Source organism: Sorex fumeus, unplaced genomic scaffold, assembly GCF_029834395.1.
Source record: "Sorex fumeus unplaced genomic scaffold, SorFum_2.1 ptg000115l, whole genome shotgun sequence".
Classification (NCBI taxonomy): Eukaryota; Metazoa; Chordata; class Mammalia; order Eulipotyphla; family Soricidae; genus Sorex; species Sorex fumeus.
Window position 1 is genome coordinate 3,558,053 of NW_026606172.1, and position 19,028 is coordinate 3,577,080.

Sequence of the window (19,028 nt, forward strand, 5' to 3'; positions counted from 1 at the left end):
GATGTCAACTGTATACTTTTTCCAAGATATTTTTGCCTTTTTAAGAGTTCTAGCAATAACATAGCACCTCCTTGTTGTTTCTATTTTAGAAGGATTAGATATTTAAACATTAAAAATATGTTATTCAATAGGAAGTTATATGATTTTTCATTAAAAAACAGTAACTCAAACTTCGGCAAATATAGTTGCCTTCACACCACAAAATCAGACTGTCCTGGTACTTGTTGTCACATTAATATAAAATCTTGATTGTCAACACTCAGGTCCGAAGCAAGAGTGCTCTGTTCAACAGTGCTTGATGGCTGTGAAATGGAATGTAGTAAGAAGACTGGCTTAAAGAAGAACTCTATATTTTTAGGAAGCAAAAAGCATGCTTGTCAGTTTCTTTAACTAAGAATCCATAATTTTAGTATGAAGAAAAATGTATAGTGATGGAATTAAATTTAATTTTTAGTTATTTGCTTACTTTTATCACAAGAGACATTTTTTGTTTCAAAGGAATTCTATTGGGTTAGAGCAATATTTCAGCAGGTAGGGTGCTTGCCTGGAAGGCAGGCAACCTGGATTCATTCCACAACACCACATATATCATCCCTTGAGCCCAGCCAGTTGTGATCCCTGAGCAAAACAACCAAAATCAAGTCCTGAACATTGCTGGGTATGGCCCACAAACAAACAAACCAACAAAAATACCCTACTGCAAGGCCTGAGTGATAGTACAGCGGGTAGGGTGTTTGCCTTGCATGCGACCAACCCGAGTTCTAACTCCAGCATCCCATATGGTCCTGCAAGCATCACAAGGAGTAATTCCTAAATGCAGAGCTGGATGTAACCCCTGAACATTGCTGGGTGTGACCCAAAAATAAAAACAGACAAACAACAATATAAAAAACAACCTACTGCAGAAAAAAATAGTTGTTTCATTTTATGCAAAAATTTTAATTATCATTAATCATATTCTACAATATATTATGATATTCATAATGGCATATAAACGTATAATATGCTTCTTAAGTTATAAATATGTCTTTCTACTTTATAAGTTTACAGAAAGGAGCTCTAGCCATGTTTGTTCCATCTTAGATGTACGGTATTAATGGAAAGTCCTAAACTATTAGTAGGAGTAGTAGGTTTTAACTTGCCATTCGAAGGAAAGTTAGAATTAAAGAAAATTTCAATTTCTTTTCTTTCTTTTTCATTTTTCTTTGCTGTTCATACATAATATTAAAAGCACCCCTAAAACTTCTTTCTTTTTTTTTCTTTTCTTTTTTTTTATTTTATTAAATCACCATGAGATAGTTAAAAGCTTTCATGTTTGGGTTACAATAACGATCACACAATGATCAAACATCCCTCCACCAGTGCACAATCACCACCACAGATATCCCTGGTACACCCCCTTTTTCCCAACCTCCCCCTGCCTGCATGGCAGACAATATTCCCCATACTCTGCTTTTGAGCATTATGGTTTGCAATACAGACACTGAGAGGTTATCATGCAAAACTTCTTTCTTAGGGTGGCTCCTATTCAGTATTCAATCACAAGTGTTTCTAATACACACTATACTCACACATACACACTATGTAGACACTATAAAAGAATGTACATTGAGCTTAAATATGTTTTTAAAAAGCTTCTGAATATTGATTTCTTGTAAAAGTGATTTTCATAATATTTGATGTATTCTTGAAAATTATTTTTTAAGGTTTTCTGGATACATACAGCAATAAAAGTCTGAATTATAATTATTCCCACAATATAAAATTAAGAAAATAGTTTAGTACTCTCTCTCTCTGTTTTTAATTTATATGGTTAATATTGGTTTTACTTTTTAAACAATCTCATATATTTGAGAGATTCTGTTTTTGGAAGTTAACCATACATTCTCTTAAAATTCAGTCTTCTATTTTTTTTGGGGGGGGCTTAACTTTCTTAACATAAGTAGCTTACATAAAGATAAGTTTAAATAAATTTTTATTAAGTTGTCATATATCCCATTTATATTGCAATTGAGGCAGAGGGCATAAAGTTTGCCATTATCAACTTTTCCATTCACCAGCATGTAACCAATTCTTAGGTATGCACACTTGGGTAAATAAATAAATGCAAATGCACATTATCATTACATTCAATGAGTTACTTCTTATCCACTTTTAAAAATTCATCTTAATTAAAATTTTAGATATTGTGCCCTTGAAGTTAAATTTACAATTTCAAAACTTAAGCTACTAGAGTTAAAGTAGTAAACTGACTAAAAACTTAATTAGATAAAAAAATTAAATATCCATTCTTTCTTAAGGGCTGCCTTTAGAAAGGGACATTCAAACAAATATTATAAATTTCATAAATTTTTATTTTTTTGGTTTTGTGATAATACTGATATTTTAAGGTATTGAAACAGTAATTTACTTATTTATAAAACAAAGGTAAATATTTATGAAATGTATGCAAATATTTATTCAAATAACTATATCAAAATATAGCGAAACTATCAATGTAAGGATAGATAGATCTATCTTATTCAATCAGAAATAGTATAATTATGACAAAATTACTTTTAAAAAAGCACTATCAATCATTATAATTTGTTCACAAATAATAAGAATATCAAAATAAGCCTGTGAGATAATCTATTCTGAGTTATCTTGTGTAAATGAGTATTAATTTAGGTATATAGTAAATCAGATGGTGAAAATATACTGGGAGGAAAATGCTTCCCTTTTGTATTTTTAAAGACATTTTCAGTAGTTGTCAGTAGCTACTTGTTAATGGCATTATCAAGCTTGATAAAAGAATAACCTGATCTAATTTTGATGTTAAGTTTCTGTGATGCCAGTTTCTTTTATTCTAATAGAAAGCAAAATCTTTGGTAAGCAGTTTTGGCACATTAGAAAGAAAAGTTTTTGTTTGGATATAAGTCTAGCTTTACACCATCCTTGCACATTATTGATGATCAGGAGTCCAGTGGGAAATTCTGACAAGATTAGACAGTGACAAATAATTTTAAAAATACTTTTCTCTTTGCCAAGCTATAGTTTAGCAAAATAGAGGCTTCTTTCCAATGTCATTATTCCAATATGAATTCACCATAAAACCTCACCCACCATGTGTGAAGAGTTTTTGCCTACTTTGACAAAGGGACAACACTACTGGTATCACACACACTGACTCAGGGAGACAACACAGCCATGGAGGCACATGGTGTGCTAGACTTTCCCTAAAGCTAGTATTCTGCTTACCCAGAGGATTATTTGGATAATCCATATGGAAGCCATTGAAAATCAGATTCCCAGCCTAACTTCTACCTAGTCTGAAGATTGTTGGTATATAATATAAAAATCTTTCTAAAACCTATATGTTACCGTTGAATTACTTTAGTGATCCTTTAAACTAGGTTTGAAAAATCAAGAAATAAATGTTACCTAAAAAGAAATTCTTATTTTCTTCATTCATCTACAGGTATATAGATGTCAAAAGTTTACATTGACTGTAAACAAGCAACTTTATTTTTCTCAAGAGCATCTTTTAATGTATTGCATTTTTATTCTGAGGCTGTAGGTGGAAAGAGGATGAGGGATTGTTATTCTTTACTGGACCTGTAAAGTTGATTCATGTATCATCTTAACTAGTATTTGAAAGATGCTAAATTAGTATCCCCTTAAAGAATCACTACACTGAAATTCCAAGATGAAATCATTTAAATATTGATTGAATAGAATTATCAGTAATAAAATTAACCATGACTTCCTCTTGCTTCAGTACCTTTTGAGATAGTGTAATGTAATCAGTCAAGGTTGTTCTGGCTCTTTTTTTTTGGGGGGGGGGGTACTTAAAACAAGAGTCAACTCTGTTTGAAAACTTTTAAAGTAAATGTCACTTATTCTTAAGAGAGTTGAACAAATCCAAATAGGAATGGAAATTTAAATACTAAGTAAAGTAGTTGTTAACTGATTCTTTAGAAAGAGGAGGGAAAAGAAATTTTGCTGCTTACGCCTTCACTTTAACTCACAGGAAATGTGCCAATAGTTTGAGTGTTAGGATACTTCATTGGGAACAGGAAAGATAACAAATTAGAGAACTTTTCTTTTTGCATATTACAGTGAAGAAAGCAACATACTAAAAGCGGCTTTCTGATTTGGAAGCCTGATGTCATCAATATGCTATTTTTGCTCTTTGCCAGGTTAACAGAATTTATTGCAGCAATTAATGCAAAACATATGTGCTGAAATACACATATGAAAAGTATAATTGCTCCAATTTAATTTGCTACCTTTCAAAACTGTTTTAGCTACCTTTTCTCAGTGCCTTCATTTAAATAAAGGATAGTTTTTTTTAAAGTGGAGATATATTATTTTATTTTCTCACCTTAATGTAAAGTGTACACTTTCTTTTAAAAAGAGGGGTATTTTCCACAGAGATTAAAGTCTATTATTTAACTATGTAATATGTTCACCCACTAGTGACCTTTATGACAATTCAAACAGTTCATTCACACTTCATTTTCATTTCAGAAAACCTTAAAATTCATGTTCAAGCTTTATCAACAATTGCCTCACTATATGTATGGAATTATTGCCAATTTTTTTCTTACCAGAGAAGGAAGTATTTGAGTATCAAAAAAGGAAGACAGAGTTAAAAAGGTGTGAAGAAAAGGCATCACAGACATTTCTACCTTTCTTCTGTCCACAACAAGTTTTAAATACTTTTCTTAGTGGGTTTCCCATTATGCAGATGATCATAACTTATGTGCCTGAACACTTTGAAGTTTCAAAGTTTTCTTTGAAGTACTCTTTTGGAAACTGTTTGGAAGCAAAATTTATCACTCTGCATTTCTACATTATTTTTGCCAAGTCAAAAGACAGAGTACGGCTGAGAAACCAGAGTTTCTCTGGAGTAGAAAAATGCCTCTCTAACTCATAAGCGTACGCATACAAAAGAAAATAAACAGATTAATAGGGAAAAAGACTGAGAGGAGGATTGGGTTTATTTACCACTTTATTATATTTTTCTCAGTTTCTTTGGTTGTCACACAAAATCCTGTCTTAGAAAAACTTTCATGATTAAATCAGGGGTCCTTGTTTGTGCAGTTTCCTCAGGATTAGGTAAGGCACCGTGGCCACCTTTGATCTTAGAATCCTTTGAATTCAGTTTTTTTTATTATTATTAAAAAATAAAAACACTGAAGCTCAGCGTAGTCAGCAACTTCCCACTGTTAACCTACCTTGGCAAGTCCATCTCTCAGCAACCCTCTGTGATCCATTCATTCTATGTTCATTCTAAGTTCAGTCTGCCCAAACCAAAAGAGGGACAATTTTGTTTTAATACAGGCGGTGCCTATCACAACCGAGGCAGAGAATTTTCGATTGTGCACCGTGGCAAAGTTTTGGGAACTCCCGCCCTCCTCCTGCCCCGCCCCCACACACACACACCTTGCTTTTTTGTGAGCTTAACAGGTGGCACTGGTAAAGTGGCACTAGGGAGAACTGAAAACAGATTGCTCTTTTCAATCAAGAGTCAGAAAGGCTGAAGGAGAGAGACCCTGAAAGGACAAGAAGCCAACGGGTGGCACTGTAGGAGACCCAGGACGATGGGACGTTTCAGGGGTGCTCACGCCAGCGCGCCTGCTGAGCTGCAGTCTCGGGTCTGTGCCCCGCTGCATCCGGGGACGCGGGTGCAAGGAGACCCCGCCACTTGTGTGGATGGAAGCCAGCCAAGCTGAAGAGCGGACGTTGGCGGGCTGGGGGCGCCACCGAGACGGTGGGTGTGAGTCGCACCCGTTCTCGGGGCAGGATCTATCGCCTGCTCCGGCACCCAGGTGACTCGCGGGAAGCCGCGTGGCCGACGCCAGCAGCCAGGCAGCAGCAGGCAGAGGGCGCACGTTTGCTGCTCGCCGCGCAAGTCTCCTGCCCAAGTCAATTTCCAGGAAAACGTGGCTCGCCACCGCTCCCCTCTTGCAGCCGTCACCCGGGCCGATCCCGAGCGCCCAGCACCCGTCTCCCAGGGCCCCCGGGAGTAGCGGAGACTGGCCGAGCCCCTGAAAATTTCGGGAGTTCCTAGCGCTGGAGCGGTGGGGGAAGAAGAGGGGGTGATTCCGCCACCAGGAACCCCCTGGAGAGCTGGGGCTGGGGGGGGGGGGGGTGCACCAGGACCTGGAGGTGTGATCTGCTGCTGCTTTTGCTACCCCCCTCCCCATCCCCTCCCCGATCTGCTCTTTCAGCCGATGTCGAGGGATAGTCGTGAACTGCTTGGGATCGCGCTTTCCCTCCCCAGCTATGAACCTGGACTGGAGAGCGCGACCGAGGTCGCCTTGCAGGCGCCCTGGGGGTGGGAAGGGGCGCCGCCCCCGTCGAGAGCTGGCTCTTCTGCTGTGGCCACAGCCCTGTGGCTGCCCTTAAAGTCCAGAGTTTGGCTCAAATTTAGCCTCAGGCACGCTTCTGAAATGTAACGAGTGTTGCGTTTTTAGAGGTGGGTGGTGGGACGCCAGGAGACTGGAGCACCGTGGTCCCCTCCCGCGACCAGTCCCCTCCGAAGCTAAGATGATTCACAGCCGTTTGTTTGTGCAGTGCTTGCCACTTGTCCCCCCCCCCACACACACACACACCACCACCACCACCTCCTTCTTCGCCAATTATTCTGACTTCATCATGTTGGTTTAGATTATGTGGATTTTTCACCCTTTGCTTTGACTGGAACAGCAGGACGTGGTTTAGAAAATGAAGAGAGGGAGGGGTTCCCATACTCAGAGCTTCTAGTTTAATAACATCACTCCAAGTTGGAGGCTTTATTTGCTGAACTGGTTTTGATTCCATCCATCCTCCACATGCACTCGCCCAGACATCCAAAGGGGGAGGCATTCTTTGGCTTACCCTCTTAAAACTTTCCTAGATAAAATATTTTCTTCTGGCGAAAATCTAAAGTTTGTATTTGGAGAGAAGAAATAAACAATTGTAATACTTCCTCACCGCCCACTTTTAAAGTGTGTAGGGTTTTAGGAATTTCATAAAATTTGATTGGCCAAATATTTAAATTGATATATGTATGTATACATATATTAGGTAATGGTTTATATATATGAATATTAGCTTTATTGCATGTCTGTCCTTTTCCATCTTTTTGATCAACTCTTTATTTTCTTTCTCTTGCAAAGATTTTTTTTTCTTTTTGCAACAGACTACGTTTTTTTTTTTTTTTAAAGAAAGTTGAAAGGAGTAAAGTAAATTGTGCTGACATTCAGGATTTTTCAGGAGAAAACCTCCTGCCAGGTTCCAAGAACTACCTGATACTGAGCAACTAGCAGACTAAGAAAGTGAAATGAAGGGGCTCCACGTGTGCCCAGATTCTGAACCTTATGAAGAGTGTCTTCTTAAATTAATTTGTGGCTTGAAATCCTTTCGCATTTTGTAAAAGTCTCAACATTCAGTTTATTTCTCAAATCATTAAGAAAGAATTATGGAAGGCTTTCGGGTTTTTTTTTTTTTTTTGGAGAAATGCATTTCCAATTCTGGTTTGCAGTGTACTTGGATGAATAACATAATGAACATTTCACACCAGCAGTCAACGTTTTATTTGAAAAATCTGTGGAAAGCTACTTGTGCACTTGGTAAAAACCCTGCATTGACCCTCCTGGTGATAAAATCCAGATCTCTGAAAACAGAACAAAAAAAAATGGAACACCTGCATCTGTTTTTCTAAATCTTTATCAGATAGAAATTAAAAGAGCAGTTTTTATTAAATGTTTCTAAAGGAAAAACGTGTACATTAAGAAAATGAATAAAGTTGGAGTTCTTGACATAAAATGATTTGTAAAACTTATTGTTCATCCAAGAAATACATATTTTCTCTTAGATCTAGTATTTATGCCAAACAAAATTATTGGGAAATGACTAAAATCAAAGGTAACCCACATCACAGATTTCTTAGTAACTAAATGTCTGTAATAACTTATCGAGTTTTGATGATTTGTGGAAAGTTTTATTAATATTTTCTTGAAGATTTTATGACTTGGAAAATGTAACTCTTAAGAACTGTTCTTACTGTTTCCATTTGCGTTGACGTTAGTAAATCAAATATACTGTGGAAATATGTTTTGCTTTTAAAAAGCCCTTTGCATATGTAACTGATTATTTGATATTTAAAAATGGCAAATATTTTATTTCAGAAAACTTACAAAGTTTCAGAAACAATTTGGGGAACGTCATAAAGAAAAGTATTCTAAGAAACTATTAAAAGTTGAGAGACTCTTAAGAACAAAGCAAATTTTGAACATTAAAATGTAGATAACAGTACAAAAAAGATAAAGGATCTTTCTAAATCCATTCAAAAATTAGTTTAACAGACAAGATGAAGCTACTTCTTCATATAAGCAGGGAGCAAGTCAGAAATGTATTTAATTATTTATTTTTATCTGTAACTTTCTCAATCATTTTAACAATGCTAAAGTTCTTTAAGTTCTGACTGCATACAACGCTTTGTTTAATACTTTACATTAATTTTAGTGCTTTGTAGAATAGTTTCCAATTCTTAGTTTTCATGAGAAAGACAACTGTATATAAAATGCGACCAGGGCATAACATGTGGTAATGGTATGTTACATGTAGTTTTCCTTATATAGTTTCAGTTGTTTCTGCTATAAATATATGCAACTGATTATGTCTTAAAGCAATGATGGATGTTTTCAACTGTAACAAAAGTGATATAAAATATTTTGATACAATGAAGTGGCTTATATTTATACATCTATTATTATTAGTATATGCATTATTTTAAAAAGTTTTAGACTGCTTACTTATGAATATTCACAAATAGATAACAGAATGTTCTGAGGGATGAAATGTTCAATTAAGAAAAATGAGGTACCAAAGTGGGTGTTTCTCCACTGAATTATTATTATCAGTATTTGTTTTCAGGAATATATAAATTCAGAATGAATTAATTTCATGATAGATTTTGAAAGGTTACATGAAGTTTCTTTCCGGCACAATCAAAATATTATCCTAGCAATTCAGGTTGTCAGTAAAAGCTTAAACAAATTTGCTGATAATCCTGTTAATGACCTAGGTCAAGTGTTAACTGTTGTGGGTTATAAAATAGTGAAATTAAGGTTTCTCCTACCTCCAGGCAAATAGCACAGTTATAACTGTTGGATGGAGGTAGGGGCTAGCTATTAGGAGAGCTATTAAATTACAAAAATGTATAATGAATTCAATTATTTAGTCTAGCATGATGAAATGCTCTTAAAAGCAAATGTAAATCCTCTCTCAAAAATAACATTCTGTAATAATGATAAGACATCTTAGTTCTCTATTAATTTTTAGTGACAAAGTATTTTTACTCATGGATTAGTCTTTACACATGAAAAATGATGCCAATTCATAGTAATAGTTTAAAAGGCAATAATCCAGTGTTTAAATATTTATTTTCTCCAACATTTGTCTAATACTGGAAAGGAATACAGTGTTCATCTGCAAGCTCTATTTTAAACTATAAATGACCATACAGAGTCCCTTAGTATTATAGAGATTTGTGTATAATGAGATACATTTTATAGAACTTATGTCCATTCACCTTAATAAGTCTTTCAAAATTGATTTTATATATGTACATATACATATATATGTATTTTATACATATATATTTTATACACATATATATTTTATACATATATATGTATATACACATGCATACATAATATTACTCCCTTTTGTTTTGAAAACTGATCTCCAGTATTTATGTTATATAAAGGTAAATTTATGAACACTTTGATAAAAAAAAGAATGTAGTATAGTAATATTGATGAAGAAAGTCATTCTGATTCAAACTATTTCCAATGCAGAAGGGTTTCAAGAAAGTATTTTATACAGTATTAAAACAGAGTGATGTAATAATAGTTGATACTTCACTTTATATTAAGTTTGAAACTATTTCTGTAGTCATTTCTAATCACCTTATCATAAGCCATATAAAATATAAGTAGGGGGCAAATAGTAAACTTTTCCAATAATACATAGTGTGTCTATCCAATTTTGTCATAAAAAGTATTTGATTTCCCATCGGGAGTCTTTTTTCATGTATCACATAAATGGAAGAAACTTGTAATACTTTTATAAAAATATGCATAGCTTTTATAAAGTTTCTGTTCCAATACATAAGTCAATTCTTGATTTAAGTGATCATTAAAATTATGAATAATCTATTATAGTTGAAGAAACTTTTAGTGGAAAGTATCACTATTTTCTTGGTAGCATATTAAAAAGTTTAGATATCTAAACTTTTTAAAGTTATTTTCTTGCTATGGATCCATATCATATTAATGTTAATAGTTGATTATGAATATCAAATAAAAACACACTGATGTTATTTCTAAACACTCAATAACTTGGTCTTGATCTCTGAGTTCTTGTATACATATAGATTGCTGAATAAAGTCTAGAAAATTTTACTAGTAAATTTTCTATAGTTTTTTGATGGAATTTTGAGTATAGTACATAAAAAAATCATCCTTGTATTTTATATTTCAGTTCCTAAAATGTATATATTAAGCTAAATTAGCAAAAATAACTTTACCATTATTCCTTCACACTTAATCTATACATTTCCAGAAATAATTCTTTGTTAATAGCAACAAACTTAAAGAATTATTTAAATTTTTATTTCAAAGCTTTTCTTTAGAATGTCGGTAAATGTACTCACTATACAGGCTCTAAGAGAATAACTCCAAGAACAATGGGGAGATAAACTTTTATTCAAGGAAATAAAATGCAGTTATGTAAATTTTCCAGAATTACCTGCATTCTTATATGCATATTGTTAATATATGCATATTGTTAATATGTACCTGACTGTAATATACATTTATGCAGCATATATTGAAATATATAAAAGTTTACACTTAACATTCCTATTTCAATTAATTTTAACATTCAGTAATTTTATATTTGTAAAAAAGTATAAAGGATATTCTCATTTTGCAATTTATTGAAAGGACACATCCCCTCTCAACCCCCAAATACTCTCATTTACATATCTGTGCATTATTAATTCAGTAAAATCCGTTATCTGAAGAGTGTGTAAATATTCCATTTGGAAAATTACAATTTACCAGAGCAAGGTGAGAATAACAACTATTTTTAGTTGTCAGTACTTTAATATTGTCAAATAAATAAAGATTTTATTATTTCAATTTATTGATGCTACTCATTATACAGGTGTCTAGTGTTGCCTATCATCTAAGAAGAATGATTTGACCATTACTTTCTAATAAACATTGTAATTTGGTTTGTGAAGCAATGTCACTTGTAGGTAAGATTATTTTCTTCCATCTAATAGTTTAGGATTTTCAGTACTGCCCCACCCCACTTGCCCCCTAAAAATGACAGAACAATTGAATGAAATCTGCCAAATTGCTAAAAGCAGTCACTAAGAAATAATGAAATAAAACTCCTCTATTAGCAGAGAAAGTAGGTCACCAAATATGAAAGGCAGTTTTTAAATATTTTATCTAAATGTTTCTAGTAATTTGAGTTTGGACATTTTAAAAAGTTTTATGTGTATATATACATACATATATATATATAAAACAATGTTAGCCTGCCAATATATATTCTACTTAAGTGACATAGAATGGAGTGTTTGCACATCTCAGTACTGCTAAAATATTCAATATTGTTATAAACTCAAAATGACTAGTAGGAAATCAAAGTTGCAAGTGATGCTAAAAAAACAATTATTCAGAGAAGTTTGTTTATAGATTTACTTATTATATTCACAAAACATTAACACTAAATAACAAAAAATATACCAGGAAAAGCTTATGAATTTACAAAATACACAATCGCATAGTAAGTACAATTGTCCTCAATATTAGGTTCGCATTTTCATTCATGGAAAAGAGATGAATGCCCATTGAGAGGAAAATAAATAACCCAACATCAAGGAAATGTCATTTGCTGCATTTAAACATTCTGTCTTAATTTGCTATACTATACCTACCCGGGAGCTTTTTATTATTCACTATTCATTAAATACAGTCTACTATTTGTAAATAACTTCTTAAACAAAGAGAATCCAACTTAAGCTTATTGTAATTCCTGCAAATATTACTTATGTTAATGTGGCATATGCTGCTCATTAGAACCTGTACCATAGAGCAAACCATCGCCTGGTGGGATACATATCACTTCGACATAGCAGTTGCAACATAAATACACACACGCACACACATATCTCCACTTCACTAAGCACTAATTTCCCTCAGTCCATTCATAAACGCCAGGATTCAAAGTAGGAACAACCTGTCAATACCTTTAAACACACTAAAGTAGGTGGCGAAGAGTGTTGAATTTTCTTTTCAACTTCTCACAGTACTACATGGTCAAAACAGAAAATAAAAGACTGCCAGGGCTGTTTGCCCATTAACATTTTGGGGTGTAAAAATGCAGGATTTTTCTTTCTTTCTCTTCTCAATGGGCAGACAAGCGAATTGCTTGAATTGGTATCAGATTAAACACATTTTAGGTTCTCAGATGATCCAGTGAAGTGTTTTAAGAAGGCAACTGAAAATAAAAGCATATTTTTAATTTACCTTCAAAGCAAGAGGCTCTTGCACTTAAGCACCTTCAGGACCTGAAAAGGTTCCTTGCAAACGTGCTTTGAAGTGCTTCAGCCCCGCGGGTCAGGGCAGTGCGCTCCCCGGGTACCTGGCTTACCTTCATTGGAAGGCTGGAGAATCAGTTCCCCGAAGCAGTTGAGAAAGGAACAGCTGAGACAGAGGAGGATGGAGAGGTGACAATCCATGTTGCTGGTGTAGAGGGCAGTGAGAGGAGCATATCTCCATGAAGCATGCCACTGATGTGAGGGGGAGCGCTCTGATTGCTGGAGAAGTTACCATGCTCCGCTCGCAGGCTGATGTCAAGTTTGACACTGGAGATAAGGAGGAGTCTGGCTGCCTTTCCGCGAACCTCTCTCGGGGACTTTGCTGGGTCCTAGTGCCGTCGGAAGCGAGCGCTGAAGAAGAACAGGACAGCAGGCGGCGGTTCCCAGACGTCTCTGCAAGCCACGGTGGGAGCAGAACGGGGCGAGGGTGCGGGGCGTCGCCAGCGGGGCAGGATATCTTGCAGTTCTGATGTGTTAGTGGTGGGAACAATAAAGCAGCCCCCTCATTATTTTCCTTGCAAAGCCGCTGTTTTATTGTTTGCTGTACATGCTCTCCTAGGCTAATTCCCAGAAGGAGTCAGAAACTCTGATAGCAGTGCCATATGGCAGTAAGGGAGCGGGGAAAAAGAAACCAAATTGCCAGAGATATGTTTGTTTCTGAAGGAAGCGGTCCTTTCCTTGAAAAGAAAACCAGGCTGACTGTATAATTCCGAGGAAAACTCGGATGATTCCTTTAAGGCATGCAACGTGATCATAACTATTCACGACTCCTTTGTGGTGTAGAAAGAAGCACGCTAATTTACAGCACAGATGATAAAGTCTCTTCAGTTCCACATCAAATGGCATCAGTGCATTCATATATATTTTGGCATCAATATTTCTTCTTATTTAGAACAATATTTTACATTTTTTTTAAGTTTGAGAGCCACTTTTAGGGATACTCAGGGCTTACTTCTGGCTCTGAACTCAGAAATCATTTCTGGCAGTGCTCAGAGACCTTATGAGCCCCAGAGAATGAACCGGGTTGGTCGCGTGCAAGGCAATTGCCCTGCCCTGTGTATCCGCTCTCTAGCCCCTGAGAAAGTGCAAATAGGATGCACGGTGGTTTTCTAAACCTTCTGTATCCGGAGAAGTGAACAAATCCAGCCCTAGCAATAGTTGCTGGTCAGCATTCATCTCTAGTCTGTGACAGGGTGATAAATAAGAAGGGTACAAATCAAACCTCCAGTGCCTGACAACACATCAGTACGCCCCCCCCCCCCACCCCCAGCATCCAGCAACCTTAGGATCTCTGCTTCTTGTGTGATAAACAATGCATGATTCACTGCTCCCCATTCAACTTTCCAGTCACTTCCTAACTCCTAATAGCTGGATACTGTTCTTCTATAACAGTCCAAATCCAGTGGTTAAATAAGAGTGTTCCTGGATTTTTTTTTCAATTACTTTAATGGTCATAAGTGGTTTCTGTTATATTCCTTTTCCTTGTTGGACAATACCATTGTAATCGTTTCCAGCCAAATAATTTTGTAATTTACATTTTAACAACTATTCTCACTTACCTTTAAAAAGCCCCCTGAAGATGATGATTTTACTATTCTCCCACAATTCTATTGCCTGTTCGAAAGACAAGACAAGTCTCTTACATTCCTAGCCCAACTACAGACAGTTAAGGTAGTGTGACAACTTTAAGAGCAGTGATCAATTTCAGAGCTCTAGGTTATAGAATCTAAATAGGATAGAGTCTTGTTAATAGGATATTCATTCCACAAACCTTACATTTCTAATGAGAGAGCACAATTTTCTCATGAATTTAAAATAGCAACTTCTGAGAACAGTTTTCCAGCAGGAATGGGGTTGGTGAGCTGGATAGAAAAAGGCTGGAGAAAAGAATGACCCTATTCTTTTTTGCCACATATGCCTTGATCCTTTCTATCTCTTCTTCCCACATTATGTCACAGGAGGCTGTAGAATTCTCTTCAAGTGCCAAGTCTGTCAGGATTGAAAATAGTGACAGACACTGTACAGAGGACACAGATAGTGGTGACTATGGTATTCTTTAACATCCAAAACAACAGCAGTCTTTGCACTAGCAAAGTTCCATTGTTCCGGGTTTAGATAAGATTTTTCTGAGACTTGAAAGAAAATAAAGTCTTATTTGGAAATGACAATTCACAAACATATTGGAAAACCTGGCCAAATGCACTAATAGACGCATATACTGGCTCCTTCACATGCCTTCTTTTTTTGTACTTCAAGGCTTTGTCACTGTGGAAAGAGTCACTCACATTGGCAGGAAGCTACAATTGCATCAAAGTGAGTAAAAGCAATTCCTATCTGAGGATATCACGTAAACAGTATAGAATCTTTCAATAGACTCCCTGGGTCAGGAGACATCAGACTAGTTATTGAGTTTCCATGATCTGAGTGCCATTTTGGAGATATGTGAAAGAGTCATGCCACACAAACAGAGGGAACAATGGATTTTACCAGGGAAAAAATGAGGAGAGAGCTGAGGGCACTCATTCATAAAGGTCTCCTACAGAAAGTCATAATTGAGTTGCAGCTGGAAGGATGAGTAGGAGGTCTTTAGAAGGAGAATGGTTTAGAAGGCACGGCAGGTAGGCAGATGCAACATAAATGCAATTATTATTTTACAAGTGAAGGCAAATCTAAGATCCTGTTATATAGCAAGCAGAGAATATGCCCAGCACATAACTGACTGGAAAATAAAAAAGGTGAATGGTGGGGTCATGGTGCTAAAAGATGCTCTTCAAAAGGTATATTGGAAAACTGCAGAGGTTTTTTTGACACACTTCAATGATTTTACAATATATTATATAAATTGTATCAAATATATTTCAGCTAGTAAAAACTTGATCATAACTGAGTTTTAAGAAGAAAATTTACTGAAAGTGAAATGTCTGCGGTTATATAGATCATCTTCTACTGAAGTATCTGTAATGCTTATTAAAAGTGTCTCTTCATTCCTTCTGCCCAAGGCTTGCTGAGTCTGAATTTCTGAAATTGAGATTCAGGAGCCCGCCAATGTGGCAAGTTAGTTATTTTATTTATTCATTTTATGTAATCTAATTTTTGAGAATCACCACTGAATATGATGGATGGAACTCATAGACAAGGCAAAGAGATCTGAGGTTATTTTAAAAACTAAAACCACAGTGAATAGGAACTAAACTAGAATCCTTATAACAGAAAGAATCCTGATACAAGAATAAATTAAAATAGATGTTTGAAATAGAGCAATAGCTGACAAGGAAAACTTTAACTTGGTTGTTGGAAAGAGATGATTGAGGTATTTGCAACATTTACTTTACTTAATGATTCAAATGTAATAGAATGTGAATACCATATATGCTCCAAATCATGTCGAGAGTAAAATAAAAAATAATACCTGTTTCTACCCATAAAAAGTATTTAGAATCACACTGAGAAAATATGGCAATGTTAGATAAAGATTCATGGTACTGCATTTTTATGGTACAGAGGGAAACGAGGTCATAATTGGTTAAAGTATATCATCTGTAGATGAAAATAGAGAGGCATCTGAAAAATTGTGTTTTAATCACAGAATTTGAAAAAATAAATGTTTAGAATTTGGAAAAAATGACCTTTATTCCATGAGTCCAGCTTTTGACTGGATGTCAGAGGATGTGGGAAAGAGGGAAGAAGGTGGAAGAAAAGTGAGGTTATAGGGTCTGGAGTGATAGCATAGCAGGTAGGGCATTTGCCTTGCACACAGCCAACCCGGGTTTGATTCCCAGCATCCCATATGGTCCACTGAGCACCGCCAGGAAATATTCCTGAGTGCATGAGCCAGGAGTTATCCCTGTGCATCACCAGATGTGACCCAAAAAGTCAAAAAAAAGTGAAGTTATAAAGGACTGGAGCGATAGCACAGTGGGTAGGGTGTTTGCTGTACACGCAGCCAACCCATGGCCGACCCAAGTTTGATACCTCCGCCCCTCTCGGGGAGTCCGGCAAGCTACCGAGAGTATCTCATCCGCACAGCAAAGCCTGGCAAGCTCCCCGTGATGTATTCAATATGCCATACACAGTAACAACAAAATCTCACAATGGAGACGTTACTGGGCCCGCTCGAGCAAATCGATGAACAATGGGAGGACAGTGACAGAGGTTATAAAGAATTCCAAGAAAAATTTTAGAGTTTGGACTTGAGAATGATATGGAACAAAGAAGCATATTCATTTTGAATCTTAGAACAATGACATCAGCATCTTTAAGAGAAAGCAATATGTAATAAATAACAGTACCACTATAGAAGCTAAGAGATCATTAGGAACCCTTTGCAACAGGAGAAGCGAAATCTATACTGAAACAAGTGGGGCTCTTGAATCATAATGAACCAGAATAACCAAAATAACTTCCTTGCCCCTGCTGCTCCAAGCAAAATTTCAGGAAATAATAGATTGGGATAGATAAGAATAATAGATCTTTATCAAACTGATAAAAGTGTCATAAACAATATCTGAGATTTCCGAGAGTTCAAATGAAATGGAAGTCTAGTACTTGGTACACTAAAAACATGCAATACTTTAAAAGAAAGTTTTAATTAAATAAATTGTTTAAATTGAATTCAGAGAATATTACACTGTGTGATAATGGCAAGGCTACAAATAGTACAGCTATAAATGGAAAGAGAGGATTAACATACATGACAACGAGAAAGAAAATGATTAAGGTTCTAGAAGACGCTTGAATTTCTAGTTTCAATGAAGATGCAATCAGAAATGCAAGAGAAATTTAAGGCATCAGAAAGGGTATGGGCATTACATAAATTTCTATTTTAGATGGATTTTGGTAAATGATTTGAGGAAATCCAAAGTTATATGTACTGCTAAGAGAAAAATACTTTGCTAGAGTTGTTATTTGGAAATAGATTTTATTTTAAAATTGTATATAAAATAAGTGTGTTAAACCACATAAACAAGTTTTGGTAGAAATATCTATTGTGGAAGAATGGAGTTATAGGATATCACAATATGCAATAGGTAGGAAGAAGGAGAAAATAAAGAACTAGAAGACACTAGAGTGTTAGAAATAAATTGTTTTTTGCTATCCTTTGTTCTTTCCCCTCTTCCTCTCTCTTCCTCTCTCTCTCTCTCTCTCTCTCTGTCTCTCTCTGTCTCTCTCTCTCCCCCCCCACTGGCTACTACTACCAGTTTGTTGTTTGGGATTGGTACTTGAAAGTTCTTGTGAAAGTACAGAGAAAAGAACTCGTGCTTTTTACATGCAAAGCATATATTCTAGCACTTTGGGTCATGTTCCTGAAGTCTAGAAGCCAAACTTTGAATATGTTTTATAAACTGCTCCTTGTCAATAATGCATGGAACAGAATATTCAATAAAATATCACTTAATTAAAAACTTGGTTTGATAACTGAATAATTTCGGACTTTATTTATAGCTGTGTTATTGAAATCACTAAACAGCTGATAAGATTTTGATAAAGGAGTAAATGAAAATGAGGAAAAGAAAGAATAAGCATACTACTTTTTTCAAAAAGACAAGTTCAGAGGTGAAGAGAAGCCTAGAAAGGAAAAAGTTAGGTCTAATAAAATTATTTTTTGAAATGGAAATATTATATGATTTTTCTCTCATGAAATTAAACTTTTGATACAAGAATCAAATACATTTATGGAAAAATGCAGTAGGTAAATTGGGGAGGTGGCGAGAAGTTGGGGAAACACGGAGCTTCATTTAGTACATAATAAGATACTAGCTTGAATAGTCAATGACATAGTTAAAAATAAAACAATGCATCCAGAAATTAAGGCAGAGCAGAAACTTCAAGTTAAACAATCATTGGTTAATGTTAAATAGCTGCACTGTCTCACTGTTCTCCCATTGTTCATCAATTTGCTCGAGTGGGCACCAGTAACGTCTCCACTGTGAGACCGTTGTTACTGTGTTTGGCATATTAAATACGCCACGGGGAGCTTGCTAAGCTCTGCCGTGCGGGTGGGATACTCTCGGTAGCTTGCTGGGCTTTCTGAGAGAGATGGAAGAATCGAACCTGGGTTGGCCACATGCAATGCAAACGCCCCACTTGCTGTGCCATCACTTCAGCCATGCTTAGGGGAACACGGGTCAATGCTGGCTCCCTCGTGCCCCAGTTTAATAGCTAATCCAATAAAATTACCTGAAAATATCATACTCACTGGAAGAAAAGAAGACTAAGAATACAATTAGAATTAAATGGTATATTCAATTGTCAGATGAAATATGTATAATTTTTAAAATAAAATGATAATAGTAAATATCAAAGATGACACAAGAGAAGTAAACTTCAGGAAGGGGACATATAAGACTAATATGAAGATTGAAGACAAAGTGATTAT

The 19,028-nt window shown here is 35.6% G+C and overlaps 1 protein-coding gene across 2 annotated transcripts in view; it reads right to left on the minus strand.

Annotated features, from left to right (window-relative positions):
• Positions 1-12,894, minus strand: part of EPHA3 (EPH receptor A3) — a 398,195-nt gene extending 385,301 nt beyond the window's left edge. For both annotated transcript variants that reach the window (XM_056135456.1, XM_056135454.1), the window contains exon 1: positions 12,706-12,894. In XM_056135456.1, the coding sequence (XP_055991431.1) occupies positions 12,706-12,793 (88 nt within the window). In that variant the 5' untranslated portion in view covers positions 12,794-12,894. The remainder of the gene's footprint in view (positions 1-12,705) is intronic.
• Positions 12,895-19,028: the final 6,134 nt, after the last annotated feature.